Raw genomic sequence first — 15,275 nt, 5'->3', positions numbered from 1 at the left:
ATTCCGACATGACGTCATTAATATAAATGTCATTGCTATTATCCTTGTACTTTAATTAAATAATGTGATTATGTCTTAGTTTCATGCGCTTTAGCGTCCTACACTGACATTTGTCATTGGGGATAGACTAGTCGCCGGCCCTCATTCGCTGTGTATTTTGGCCCAAGACATAAGGCCCTTCTCCAATCTCTCCCAAAATCCCCACTGACCCAATTCAGGCTTGGACTTTTCGATTCTGTTTCTAAATGTTAGGACTGATGGACACTGAACTCTGGGGGTTATTTGGATGTTCATTTTGAAGTGGTTTACTGTAAAAGCAGCGTCGGAAATCCTGCCTGTCTTTGCGCACGAGGCCATTAATTAAGGGAACGCGGTTAATGGCCGATTTCAACAAGGCGAATTTGAAGAGAGTGATGCCAAACCTCTATCAACACATTGACTGTGCTACGAGAGGGTCAAGGACACTGGATCATTGTTATACTCCGTTTAAGGGTGGATACAAGGCCCAGTCCCTTGCTCCTGTAGGGAAAAGCGACCATGCTGCTATCTTCCTCTGGCCATCGTATGTCAACAAACTATGAAGGGAACCCCCGACGACGAGACAGGTGCGTTGGTGGACGGACCAATCAAAGGACAGCATGCGAGTAGCACTCCACAAAGCACTTTGGGGTGCGTTCAGGAACTGCACTGTAGATATTAACACTGACATTGATGTGCTCACTGAGAATGTCGTTGATATTATCTCCACAACCACAGACATGCAGGTGCCCAAAGTGACTGTTAAAATATATGTAAACCAGAAACCATGGATAAATAAAAATACCCGGAATGCCTTAAAACAACGCACGGCTGCATATAAATCAGGATTGGAGACTGGCAATATGGATGATTACAAAGCAGCAGCATACAATGTTAGAACGGTAGTGAAGGATGCCAAGAGGGAATATGGGGAGAAGATGGAGTCCAAATTCCAGCAAGGGGACCTCAGGAGCGTATGGCAGGGGCTAAAAATCCTGATGGACTACAAACCCCTGCCCCCCTCCTCTGGAGGTGCAAGTAAGGAGTTGGTTGATAACCTCAATACTTTTTTTGCACGCTTTGACACCTGCCAAGGGGCCATTGCACCAGGGATTGAGAGTGGCGGAATAGGAGGGAGCGGAGGACCACTCGTTCTCTCTGAACACGATGTCAGGAGGACATTTAAGCTGGTGAACGCCAGGAAGGTTGCAGGACCAGATGAGATAGCGGGGTGGGTTCTCAAGGTCTGCTCCGATCAATTGGCACCAGTGTTCACGGCTTTATTCAACCTGCCCTGGCACAGTCCATAATCCCCACATGCTTTAAAAGGTCTACCATCATCCCCATACCCAAAAAGCCTAGACCATAACGACTATCGCCCAGTTGCACTTACCTCTGTGGTGATGAAGTGTTTCGAGAAGCTGGTCAAGGCCCACATCTGCTCCTCACTGCCCAACACCCTGGACCCTCTACAATTCGCGTACCGGCCCAACAGATCCACTGAGGATGCCATTGCTCACACATCGCACACTGTCCTATCACACCAGAACAAGAGTAAGGGGAAAGTGTTGAACTATGTGAGACTACTATTTGTGGACTATAGTTCAGCCTTTAACACTATCATTCCCTCCACCCTCATCAAAAAGCTCAGGAGCCTGGGGCTGAGCGACCCCCTCTGCAGGTGGATCCTGGACTTTTTAACAGGGAGACCTCAGGTGGTGAAAGCAGGCCGGCACACCTCATTCTCCCTCACCCTCAACACAGGGCCCCCCCAGGGCTGTGTTCTGTCCCCTCTGCTGTACTCCCTGTACACACACGATTGTGCAGCCACCGCGGATTCAAATACCATCATAAAGTTTGCTGACGACACCGTAGTGGTAGGCCTAATCCACAACAACAATGATACGGCCTACCTGGAGGAGGTGATCTGCCTGACACAATGGCGTCAGAAAAACAATCTCCACCTCAATGCAAGCAAAACTAAGGAAATGCCGGTGGACTTTGGGAGGACGCAGGTGCGGGACTACACTCCTTTAACCATAAATGGGGCCCCTGTGGAGAGGGTGGATACATTTAAGTACCTCTGTGTCCAGATCACCGATGATCTGATGTGGTCTACCCCCCTGGATACCGTGGTAAAGAAAGCCAGACAGAGACTGTTCCATCTCAGGAGGCTGAAGAAATTCAGAGCCTCCAAACCAGTCCTGCAGAGCTTCTACACCTGCACCATCGAGAGAATGCTGACTGGGAACATCACCGCTTGGTATGGGAACACCACCATGCAGGACCGTAAATAATAATAATAATAAATGAAATTTATATAGCGCTTAATATGGTACTCTAAGACGCTTTACATATTGCCCTATCAAAACTATGTAAGACAGACTAGGAATAAAAGAAAAACAGAGGTTAAACATGAAGAATAAGGTGGGAGTTAGGTGGGGAAGTGTGAAAAGGTATGTTTTGAGGCTCTAAACATAACCGTAAGGCTCTGCAGAGAGTGGTGCGTTCAGCTGAGCGTACCATAGGGGGGCCACTCCCTAATCTAGGAATTATTTATATCAAGTGGTGCAAGGGCAGGACCACCAACATACTGAAAGACCCCAGCCATCCAGGCTACGGACTATTCTCTCTGCTCCACTCAGGGAGCAGATACCGCTCACTGGTGGCAAAGACTGAGGGACTCAGGAAGAGTTTCTACCCCCAAGCTGTCAGGTATCTAAATGGTACTGATTAAGCCCTTTATAGCAACTGCACTTATATAGTTATTTAAGTAACCTTTTTTATTCCTATTTGCAATAACCCTCTGACATCTTGAATGTATTTACTGTTTTGTTATGTTTGTTATCTGACTATTTAGCATGGAGCCGACTGAGAACATTTCACTGCAATTTATTGTGTTTGTGAGTTTTGTGACAAATAAAATCTGAATCTGAATCTGCAATGCTGAGAGAATGCTGGAGAGTCGAGAAAAAGAAGACTAAATATGCAAACATGTTATGTGCAATCTAACAACTGCACGCAGGCCTATGGCATGTAAAAATAAGACTGTTTTTATTCTGAGGCTCAATCAATTTCACCTGACCGGCTGTCCTGATCATCCCTGAGGTCGGGGGATATTGTTTAACAGTCTATGTTTAATGGATTTGCCTTCTATGTGTAAAAACTGTTGGTTTATTTTTATTGATCCCCTTGTGTGGGAAGGTGTGGGTCTAGGCTATATTCTCGCCTTGCTAATTTGTAAAGGCCATTGTATTGCCTTTGGGCCGATATGAAGTTAACTGCACCCATTCCTTGATTTGTTCTGCCGCGGCACTCCAAACAATTAATTTTGTTCCAATGTTCATCCAATCCGCTCCAATAGTGGTCCTGCATTGAGTTTAAATCCATCTCTAACAAATAAATTGTTCAGTTTTAAGTTACATAGAATATTTATAGATACCCAGGGCATGTTAAATAGGTGCATGCCCCACCGCTCGTAACACACTTGTAAAATGCAGTCGTCAATTGATGGAATGGGTTATTTCATACATCATCACAACCAAAATTTGGAATTAATCAAATAAATTACAAATAAATAATATTGAGATAATTCATGAACCTCAAATTCTGAAAGTAGGACTTTGGAGAAGTGATGGCTACTTTTTGGTTGAACACATTTGAACAAAATATTTATGAACCCCCAATGTTGACCTAAAGTTGGCGCCACTGATTGGTAGACTGTCGGAATGGCGGTACTAAAACGTGTTGGAATGGGGGCATGTCGGAATGGTGGCATGTCGGAGTGGGAGCATGTCGGACTGGCAGCAGGTCGGATTGGCAGCATGTCAGAATGGTAGCATATAACCAACTTCAGGCTGCAGCTAAACTCACCAATGCACTGAACCACATCTCAACTTGGCTAATTAAATCATGCCTTCAACTTAATACATCGAAAACAGTCTGCATGTCATTCTCAAAAAAGAAATGTAGCATTCCGGACCCAGCCATAATGCTATCAGGAAGAAAATTGCAAATTGTCTCTGAGTTCAAGTATTTAGGCCTCCTAATCGACTCTCAGCTGTCCTTTAAATGTCATGTAAAAAAATGTCAAAGGGTTAAGTTCAATTTACCGAATTTTTGCTTTATTTGAAATTCAATGACCAGACTACTGACGCAGACAAGATATGTATCAATGCTTTGAAAATGTCACATTTCACATACTTTTTGAAGAAAAAGTGCCCTTAGCCATTCTCATTTACAGCATCACACGAATGGAATTCAGTACCAGGTCATATTTGAGAAATTAGTTCTTACCGTTCCTTTTCATCACAGCTGAAAATATGCCTTTTTAATAAACAGTTATGTGAACATTAGGACTGCAACTTGTCTCTTATGTGCTCCTGTCATGTCTTCTGCTCCTGTCTTGTGCTGTGCATGTTAGTGTCTAAATTAATGTGTTGGTGTTGCATGTCTGTGCTTTATGCCGCTGTATATGTGCTTTTATTATAGGTGTGTTTGCCCTGTTCTAATCTACTGCTTTGTGCACTTTCCTACAATGTTTGATGCACGCTGTGTTTTATTAGCTGCTTATTTCATTGTCTGTTTGCTATTGTCTTTCAATTAAATCTTACTATGTGTTACTGTATCTTCTTGGTCACCTTTGTTGTTTTTAATCTTTGTTTATACAATCATTTTATTTCTGTAATTTTAGGTTGCCTTTTGAATATCTTGAAGGGGACAACATATGTAAATTAGCCTCTTAGGTTAACTCTGGCTCACTTACAGTTTGACTGTTGATTAGTGTGCAATGTTCCTGAAATAAACCAATAAATAAATACTGCATTTAACATCGTTCTCAGCTCATGCTACTCTCCAGATGTGCCCATCATGCTCATTAATTTCTGATGGAAGGATCCTGATCTAACATTAGTTCTGATAAGTTGCTATTTTTTCCCAGTAGGAACCCCTCAGATGATTCTAGATAGCGATGTAGAATATATTAACGGGCTCTTCTGTACCCTTTGCCCCAGCATGACTTTGTTCTCTATGTATGTCCATTTAACTGATGTGCCTGTCAACTTGTCATCATTATCTCTAATTTACAGTCCGTTTATGGCCCATCCAGCTCACAAACATACACACACGCAAGCGCTCACACCCACACACACACACACAACACACACACCAACGCACACACACACACACACACACACACACACACACACACACACACACACACACACACACACACACACACACACACACTGTGTGTTTAGGACGGTGGTGATTAACAGGGCCCTCTCACCTTTATAAGGAGCAGAGGACCTCCTTTCTCCAGACACAGACATGGAGACCTACAGGTTGATCACCTCCCTCTCCCTCATCCTGCAGCTGCTGTCCCGGGTCAGCTCACCCGCTACAGGTAGGCCGTACAGCCAACACCATCCCATTGGTAACAGCTATGTCGGGGCTGTGGTCAGCGAGGCTACTAAAGAATTCTGAGATTGTTTTATTCATGGTGGAGGATTCACGAGGGACTGTAGCTAAAACCGCTGTAAGAATTCTTTAGACAGTAGAACTCTCCATGGAGAGATCACTTTAGATCAGGGTTCTGTAGGAAATGCCGTACTGAGTGCTTAGGGACAGAACCCTGATTGGCTGAAAACTTACTGCAGGAACATGAAATCACACTGTGGATCAAGTGTTGGGGACAACCGCCAGACCCTGTTATATGGGGTCCACATTGATATTGCTTCTCTAACGATTGTTCTTATTCCTCTGATTGGCTGTAGATACATAACCTTGTACGTCAGACATAATTGTTGAAGACCAAATCACCATTCTCCAAACCATTATTTGTAACCTGTACTGTTTGTAATAATTACTATCTATACTTCCCAGTCTGGTAAAATCTGATGCTGTTGGTTTTGATGGCCATCTGAGTAACACTGATGTTAAAATTATAATATTATTATAATTATAATGATTATTATTACCATTAATATCCGTTATTTCCCCTGGCTCTTGTGGCTCTGTTCTAGCCCACAGCATTAAGTAACATAAGTTAATTATTCACTTTGTTATCAAATGGTTCATTAATCAGCTCAGTACAGAGGAGCACAGTGCCTCTCTTATCTCTCTCTCTGCCTCTCTTCGATCCGTTAAGACAGCCTCATACAGGTGTCTTACCAGCCTCTGAAAGCCTCCTAAAGGTGTCTTACCAGCATCTTAAAGGTGTCTTACCAGCCTCTGGGGGCTCTAAGAGGAGTATTAGTGGTGTAGTAGAAGATGTAGAGGTGTAGCAGTAGTACTAGAGGTGTAGCATTAGTACTAGAGGTGTAGCATTAGTACTAGAGGTGTAGCATTAGTACTAGAGGTGTAGCAGTAGTACTAGAGGTGTAGCATTAGTACTAGAGGTGTAGCATTAGTACTAGAGGTGTAGCATTAGTACTAGAGGTGTAGCAGTAGTACTAGAGGTGTAGCATTAGTACTAGAGGTGTAGCATTAGTACTAGAGGTGTAGCATTAGTACTAGAGGTGTAGCATTAGTACTAGAGGTGTAGCAGTAGTACTAGAGGTGTAGCATTAGTACTAGAGGTGTAGCATTAGTACTAGAGGTGTAGCAGTAGTACTAGAGGTGTAGCATTAGTACTAGAGGTGTAGCATTAGTACTAGAGGTGTAGCAGTAGTACTAGAGGTGTAGCATTAGTACTAGAGGTGTAGCAGTAGTACTAGAGGTGTAGCAGTAATACTAGAGGTGTAGCAGTAGTACTAGAGGTGTAGCAGTAGCATTAGAGTTGTAGCATTAGTACTAGGGGTGTAGCAGTAACACTAGAGGTGTAGCAGTAGAACGAGAGGTGTAGCAGTATATGTAGAGGTGTAGCAGTAAACTAGAGGTATAGCAGTACAACGAGAGGTGTAGCAGAGGTATAGCAGTAGTATTAGAGGTGTAGCAGTAGTACTAGAGGTGTAGTAGAAGATGTTTAGGGGCAGCATTATTACAAAAGGTGTAGCAGTCTGACTATTGGTATAGCAGTTGTCGTGACTTATTTTGCGGTTAATCAAAATATTCACGGTCGGAGTGTGGCTTTTAAGACGCGCTCGCTCCTTTGATTCCAAAAATAAAAGTCAGGGATCGTCCGTTAGCTTTACGGTATTTATTTCACCGAAAAAAGAAAACATGAAGGATCAACGTAAACCTTTTCTAACATATTGTATATATCAAAGGGGCTTTCACTGAGCGGTTATAAATACACAGAGGTGCGCTTCATTAACTCAAATACGGCATCCCTAGCATGTCAAATGCAAAATATGTTTTTACTAAATGAAAACAGATAAAACAAACAATTACCTAAAATAACCAAGCCAAAACCATCTTGCATATTAATAAATAAATCAAACATTATGTCAAACCAAAAAAATTCTTTAACATACCAGCCCCTAATTGCTTATTACATAGCAATTACTCCAATTATTATGCATCATGGAGCCATTATAACTAAATATAGGACCTGGATCTGTCCCATGCAAATTGTATTCTTTAGTCAATTATTTGTAAATCCAGCAAGCTCAGTAGTGGGTGTGTGTATGTGTGTCAGGTCCATGTTCTTCTAGAGATCTTAATCCTGGGGTCCGGAATATAAAGTCATATAGCCCCTCATCCAGCAGTCAGAGGGGCACTTGACTGAAAGAAAGGGGCTTAAAAGCTACCTCAGCTGCCTCCAGTAGCAAACAAAGCTTTGTTATTGGTCTTTGGATGATGTTGGTCTTGGTTTTAACCAAGGCACTGTGTACAAGTCCCTTTGCCTCTGGAAGGGCCTTGACTACACGTCCGAGTAGCCAAGAGTTCCTCGGTGCATTGTCGTCAATTATCACGACAATATCTCCAGCAGTGAAATTCCTTTTGATTTTATTCCATTTGTGCCTTTCCTGCATAAGTGGAACGTATTCCCTGGTCCATCGTTTCCAGAACAGGTCTGCCAGGTATTGAACCTGTCTCCACCTCCTGCGTGAGTATAGGTCCTCTCTCTGGAACAGTCCGGGGGGCATTATTGGAAATGTTTTCAATTGAAGTAAATTATTAGTTAGAGGTTCAAGGTCGTTCAGGTCATTTCTCACCGTTGTGATTGGCCTATCATTCATGATAGCTTCGACCTCACACAAGGCTGTCTGTAGAGCTTCATCATCCAATGTTTGTTCCTTTAAGATGGAGTACAGAATCTTTTTGAACAATCGAAGGAGTCTCTCCGCCGTGGTGAGGTCCTGAGGGAGGGTTGAATGTCCAGTCAATTCCTTCTTCGAGTAATGCTCTTTGGATTTTGTTATTGTCCAGTAATTTCTTAGACTCCGCCAACTCCTTTTGTGCTCCAATAAAGTTAGTGCCTTGATCTGACCGGATACTTTTTATTGATCCTCGGCGAAGGATGAACCGACGGATAGCATTGATGCATGTGTCTGTGTTTAGGAAACTGGCCACTTCCAGATGGACAGCTCGGGTTACTGTTGTGGATTTTAACCGAGATATAAAACACTTCGACTAATTTAAGAGAGAGTAAAAGAAACCGAGGGGTCCGGAGCGAGTATTGACAATAGACTTTATCGTTTAAAGAACAACAACGATAACAGCCGAGTGGGTTTGCAAAGACACTGGCGGTTCACAAACTCCAGCGTCTTTTTATACACACAAACAGAGCATTTTCTCCTTGAGGTGTCCGCCTCCATTCAGTCATAAATCCGTCTTAACCTGAATGGTCAGAAAATGGTCAACAAAGATAGCCCAAGACACTAGGGTGAGGTCAGTACGCCTCAGCCCCGTAGCTTCCTGCTCCTATTTGGGGTTCCACCATCTGTTCTAACCTCAGACTCCCAGGCTCCAAGCTCTGGATCAGAATCCAGAGACACCTTAAATGTTTTCTACCATTAGATATCCAGACCTAATAATAATCATAGTTTACCATAGAATATAATCATTAATTTCTACCATATTACCAGGCAGGTAAAGATTACTCCCCATCTCTTGACATGAGCACGGCCATGTTTCACCTCAATGGGTCCAAAATAATCCACAACTGCATGGGTGAAGGGTGGAAGATCTGGTGTTATTCGATCAAGTGGGAGATCAGCCATTTTTCTGGTCTCCTGCTTTGGCACGTAGTCGTCTACAAAAAACACAGTTTTTAATGATCCTTCTTGCACCTGACAGCCAATACTGCTGATGGAGCTTAGAAAGCATGTGTCCTCTTTGTGAATGACCAACAGGTAGGTGAATACTGGTAAGTATTAACTTTGAAACATGAGAATGTTTAGGAAGGATTATTGGGTGTTTAACCTCAAGGGGCATAGCCATTTTACTGGTTCTTCCTCCAACTCTTAGAATACCACCGTCAATGATGGATCGAGTTTGAACAGAGAGCTTCCCTTATTGCACTGTTTTCCTTTCTCCAGTGTGGCAATTTCTTCCTTGAAATGCAGTCTCCGCTCATATCCAATAATGGCCTTTTCTGCACTGTCAATGTCCTCTACGGCAAGAGTTAGTGCCTGTTTTGAAGGCATTTTGAGCAGAAGCATGTGGTCTTTCAATGACTTCCCATTGTCAAAATTTGGTCTTGGACCAGCATGCAAGCAAATCCCTTTCCTTTTCTGTGCCATCTGAAAGATTTTTTTTTTAACTTCATCATCCTACGGCTCTTTTTAGGCTGTTCCAGGATGAATAGTACTCAATGAGCCTACATGTCGGAGTTTTTTCTGTCTGACTTGCAACAATGTATATTTCCATGGATCCATCCTTGAAGTCCAGCCTTTGTTGAAGAGGCACAGGACTTGGGCTTTGTTGAGGGCCGACATTGTCTGCCCGTTCTGGCGGCCTTGGTTGTTGTTTTAAAAACCTCTGGAGTGGGGTTTTGGGCATGGCTCCAATTTCAGCAAATTTAATTGGAGATGGTTCGAGATCACTGTCAGGATGTCCCTCATAGTTTTCCAGATATTCATTCATGGCATCATGTTGTGTTTGTGGTTGATATGATTGTGGAGGTTTTGCATAAGGCTCCCCATTTTCCAGAACTCTCAATCTTGCATCGGATTCGGCCAGGCTTATCTCCAGTATCATTCGCTCCATTTTAGATTTGAATTGAGCCTACTCCATTTCCAGTTCATGCTTTGCTTTAAGGCCTGCTGCCCGGGATAGGAGAGCCGCTCTGTCTCCACTTTAGTGCAGGCTGAGGAAACTGAATAAGTCGTTGATTTTGTTTTTCGAGAGGTTCTTGATGCATTCGAAATGCTGTCCTGTGGCCCAATGAGCCATTGAGGGTCCGGTTTCTTCCACATTTCCACATCCTTTAGAAAATACCTGTATATACTATGTAGACATCTTTGGCTCATACCAGTTCATTCTTTCATGTTCCATTATTTCATCAGATAATAACCTTTGAACATTTGCATGAATTTCCTCAAATTTCGTCAGAGACCTTTTAAATGTTGAAACGCCTTCATCTATCGTCTCAACATTTCCACCAGGCACCAGTAGAGTCTTTATTTCATTCATTTTGCGCGTGCATGTGACAAGTTTCCCTCTCCGCGATGCACTGAGTGACTTTAATTTCTCCTCTGCCATGGCGGCGTCAACCTGAGGATTATCACTATCCATGTCCATGATTATTTGGTTATCAGTTTAATTGAAGTCATTCATTAAGGAACTGATTTACTTGATTTTTTCAATCCAAATATCCGTTCAACAATTGTTTCCTTTAATTGATTTCCTTATGCAGAAAAAGTATTTACCCCTGCCATATAAACTCCCAAAAGCATAGACATCATAGTTTTTCGCTTAATCGTACATCCAATATGCGCATGCAGGCATTTATTCCATTGTTTGACGAAGAGATCCTTTTGTTTTTAGTTTTTATTTGAACCACCAGTGCTCCATTCATGAATCACCAGCGCTTGGTTTACTCACGGCTCCGCTGTATTCGAAAGCAGTTGTGGTTCTCGCCGTGTTGAGCTTGCCCCGCAGGCTTGATGCTCCACAATGTGTAGTTTGTTAATTAAAGCTCCACAATGCGCAGTTTTTTGTAACTAAAGCTCCTAAATAGGCAGTTTTTAAATGAAATGTCGTGATTTATTTTGCGGTTAATCAAAATATTGTATATATTGTGAAATAATATATATTGGGGCTTTTTTGATGCGCCCGCTCCTTTGATTCCAAAAATAAAAGTCAGGGATCGTCTGTTAGCTTTACAGTATTTATTTCACCGAAAAAAAAAAAGACTTGAAGGATCAACATGAACCTTTTCTAACATATATATCAAAAGGGGCTCTCACTGAGAAAAAACTGTACCGCTTCCCGTCTACCTATTCACCTGTGGCTCCTCTCCTAAATACACACAGGTGCGCCTCATTAACTCAAATACGGCATCCTGAGCATGTCAAATGCAAAACATGTTTTTACTAAATGAAAACAGATAAAACAAACAATTAACTCAAATAACCAAGCCAAAACCATCTTGCATATTAATAAATAAATCAAACATTATGTTTATAACCAAAAAATGTGTCTAACAGTAGTACCAGAGGCAGTGGCGTAACATCATGGTGGGGGGGGGGGGGGGGGGGGGGCATTAGTACTAGAGGTGTAGCAGTAGTACGAGAGTTGTAGCAGTAGATGTAGAGGTTTAGCATGAGTACCAGATGTGTTGCAGTAGTACTAGAGGTGAAGCAGTAGTACTAGAGGTGTAGCAGTAGTGCTAGATGTACAGCAGTAGTACTAGAGGTGTAGCAGTAGTACTAGAGGTAAAGCAGTAGAACTAGAGGTATCACAGTATATAGCAGTAAACTAGCAGTATGTGTGGTGGTGTACTGGTAGAAATAGAGGTCTAGCAGTCGTCCTAGCAGTAGATGTGGTGGTACTAGAGGTGTCGCAGTAGTTCTATTAGTAGATGTGGTGGTGTAGCAAAAGTACTAGCCGTATATGTGGTGGTGATGCGTGTCTGTTCTCTGTGATGCAGTGGAGGAGAGCCCAGAGTTCTGGAGGTCTCAGGCCCAGCGGACCCTGCAGGCTGCCCTGGACCGGACCCCCAACACCAACGTGGCCAAGAACATCGTGTTATTTCTGGGAGACGGTCCGACCAGAACAAACACACACATACACACACTGTTTTAGGGGGTCCGACCAGAACCAACACACGCACACGCACACGCACACACACACACAAACACACTGTTTAAGAGGGTCCGACCAGAACCAACACACACATACACAGACTGTTTTAGGGGGTCCGACCAGATCCAACACACACACACACACACACACACACACACACACACACACACACACTAGGGCTGCACGATTATTGCCAAAATGATTATCACGATTATTTTGATCAATATTGATATCACGATTATTTACCACGATTATTCATTGAAAAAAATAAAACTTTCGAATTTCTACCCCCCCCTAGTGGTTGGAGCCACACACTGCGCTCAGCGGCAAATTGCCGCCATGCCACGCCCCCCCTAATTTTTCAGGCTTCGCGCCGCTGTGTGCAGGATTGACTCTCGCAGACAGGTGTACAGGGAGCGCTTGGTTTGCTTTGCAGCGGAGGTAGAGCGTATACTGCATGGGCGGGGCAAGTTTCTTTTTTGGTTTTCTTTTTTTGTGGATGCATTACTTATGTATATAAAAATATCGCGAAAATATCGCGAGAGCACTACGTGTCATCGTGGGACGGCAATATCGTCATCGCGATAAAAATTTGATATATTGTGCAGCCCTAACACACACACACACACACACACACACATGCAAACACACACACACACACACACACACACACACACACACACACACACACACACACACACACACACACACACACACACACACACACACACACACACACACACACACGATATCATCAGCAGTTCTAACTGAAGAGAAAGTAAAATCTGCGAGCTGCTGAACATGTGTGTTGTGTATGTAAGTGGATAGTATTAAGTATAAAGCAGTGAGAGACGGAGAAGATTCATAGCATGCTTTTAATCCACTTCTGTGTATCGTTCTTCCTCCAATCTGGTACATGCGTATTATATGAACAACTCTGGTGGCATAGTGCCACTACCTCGGCAGAATGGGTATTGCACTATACCACAATGTGAGAGAAGGTGATCCAGTCATATTAAACAAAGATGTTGAAAGATGATGCGATCTACGAGAGAGACGCAGAGGAACCGTCCTTACGAGGCTTTTGTCGGGTTAAAAAACCCTAACCTGTCCCTAACCCAAAAGTGGTCAGCAAAAAAGAGAATATATCGGTGTTTTTGCACTGATAGTTAATCGCGTTTGTAGCCTACACTCAGACGTCATCTCATTCTTGCATGCGGGTGTCTTCATTCATAAAAAAAAAAAATCATTCGGGAATATGCAAATTATTCTAAAGTATACTCTGTGCGCAGCCCCACCTTCTCCAGTGAACCAAGAAAAACCGCGCCGTGACGAACGGGAGATTTTACCCCGGTTCTACACTTGAAATAAGACGGGGAAATCGATGCGTGCCAAGCCTCAACCGAACCGGCTTGGCAGCGTAGAAAGGCCTTATGCTGGAGAGAGGGCAGTAGTGCGCACCTAAAAAAGCAGCCAACCACTCTTAAAACACTTCATGCACGGCAACACAACACACACCACGGTGGGTGCTGCTGACTGACTGCACGCACAACACACACGCACCATGGCGGGTGCTGACTGCGCGCACACACACGCACACGCAGTGGTGGGTAGAGTACTGAAAATCTATACTCAAGTAAAAGTAAAATTGCTTCCTTCAAAATCTACTTGAGCAAAAGTAAATTTTCCAATTGGAAAACCTACTTGAGTAAGAGTAAAAAAGTTCTTTGCTATAAAGTTACTTATTACAAGTTACTTTACATTTTTGTACTGGAGTGCTTGGATCAGTGAAAAAGACATAAGGTGTTTGAATGCGTGAGTGAGTGAGGGAGAGAAAGAGATGAACACTTATGGCGCATTTCCACTGCAGGGTGCGGTACGGTTCGGTTCGCAAAGGTGCGGTACGGATTGCGTTTCCACCGCCAAAAGTGGGCGTGAACCGGACTGAGCCGTACTCGTTTTGCCCTCGTCTTCAGTACTCCTCCGTTAGGGTACTGAGACACGTGAAAGGGTGCCGGAAAATTCGAGCTACCCACCCCCTCCGTTGATTGGTCGACAGAATCGTCACTTCCGGGCGACGTCGGGATAAAAACAAACAAACAGTATCCTCGAGGTATTATTCTTTACAATGAACATGTCGCGTAAAACGCTTGCGTGGGCGAACAAGGAGGTGGAGACGTTCCTCTGCATTCTTGGGGAGGTAGCTCTTGGTTTAATGTGTCGCGTTCATCTTTTCCATTGTTTTTATTGAACAGGCTACACTGTGTCACGCTGCTATGATGTCACGATGTTTACGTAGCTGCCGCGGCGATCGACATCCGGCCTACCATAAAGGGTACTGTCGGCGGTGGAAACGCGACCTCGGAACTGAGCTGGGCTATAGCGCCCCCTCCCTACTGGACAGAGGCGAACCGAACAGTACCGCACCCTGCAGTGGAAACGCGACATTAAAACATTTCTTCACAAGTTGCTTCATTGTGTGTATTGTTCATTAAACATACATAGGCCTACAACAATATGTACAACAAAAAATGAAATTTCATTTTAAACTAATTTACACTAAGCTCTGTGCATGGGACAATAGGCAAGAGCTTCGTTGGAACACAACCAATTAAAGACTAACAAGACTGGCTTGGTTAGCTGATTGGCCAACCAGATTTGTCTTGACGTGATTGCGATCCAGCCTACGCATAGCATGCACGCACACTCACAGAGCCAGACACAACAATGACAAACAAGTTCCTGAGTGGTCTGCAGAATACAGAGCCTGTGTAACATACTAACTTTAGAATTATATAAACTCTACGTGGGCCGTAACCCCGCACCCCCTGGCGAAAATATCTTCCTGCGCGTCTGTATCCATGCGATTCTAGTCCCAATGTAACTGTCAACTCGTCTCCTCGGCGATGGAATCACAACAATGTTGCAACCTAGGGAGAGCGTCGCTAACGTGTACGCTTGTATTACAGTCAACGAAGATAATGTCTTTATCAAAACACAAATTTGAATGAAGTCATAATGGAATATGGAATTGAGTAAAGAGTAGAATTCTAAATCAAATATTTACTTGAGTAAGAGTAAAATTACAGAAACTTGAAAAGTACTCCTTACCCGAAAAATTA

At 43.3% G+C, this 15,275-nt stretch overlaps 1 protein-coding gene across 2 annotated transcripts in view; it reads left to right on the top strand.

The window, feature by feature from the left end:
- Positions 1 to 5,295: 5,295 nt before the first annotated feature.
- alp3 (alkaline phosphatase 3) overlaps positions 5,296 to 15,275 on the top strand; it is a 33,957-nt gene continuing 23,977 nt past the window's right edge. For both annotated transcript variants that reach the window (XM_060075556.1, XM_060075555.1), the window contains exons 1-2: positions 5,296 to 5,422; positions 11,999 to 12,112. In XM_060075556.1, the coding sequence (XP_059931539.1) occupies positions 5,347 to 5,422; positions 11,999 to 12,112 (190 nt within the window). In that variant the 5' untranslated portion in view covers positions 5,296 to 5,346. The remainder of the gene's footprint in view (positions 5,423 to 11,998; positions 12,113 to 15,275) is intronic.

This window comes from Gadus macrocephalus, chromosome 16, assembly GCF_031168955.1.
Source record: "Gadus macrocephalus chromosome 16, ASM3116895v1".
In the NCBI taxonomy this organism is placed as follows: Eukaryota; Metazoa; Chordata; class Actinopteri; order Gadiformes; family Gadidae; genus Gadus; species Gadus macrocephalus.
This window is presented reverse-complemented; position numbering and strand designations above follow the sequence as displayed.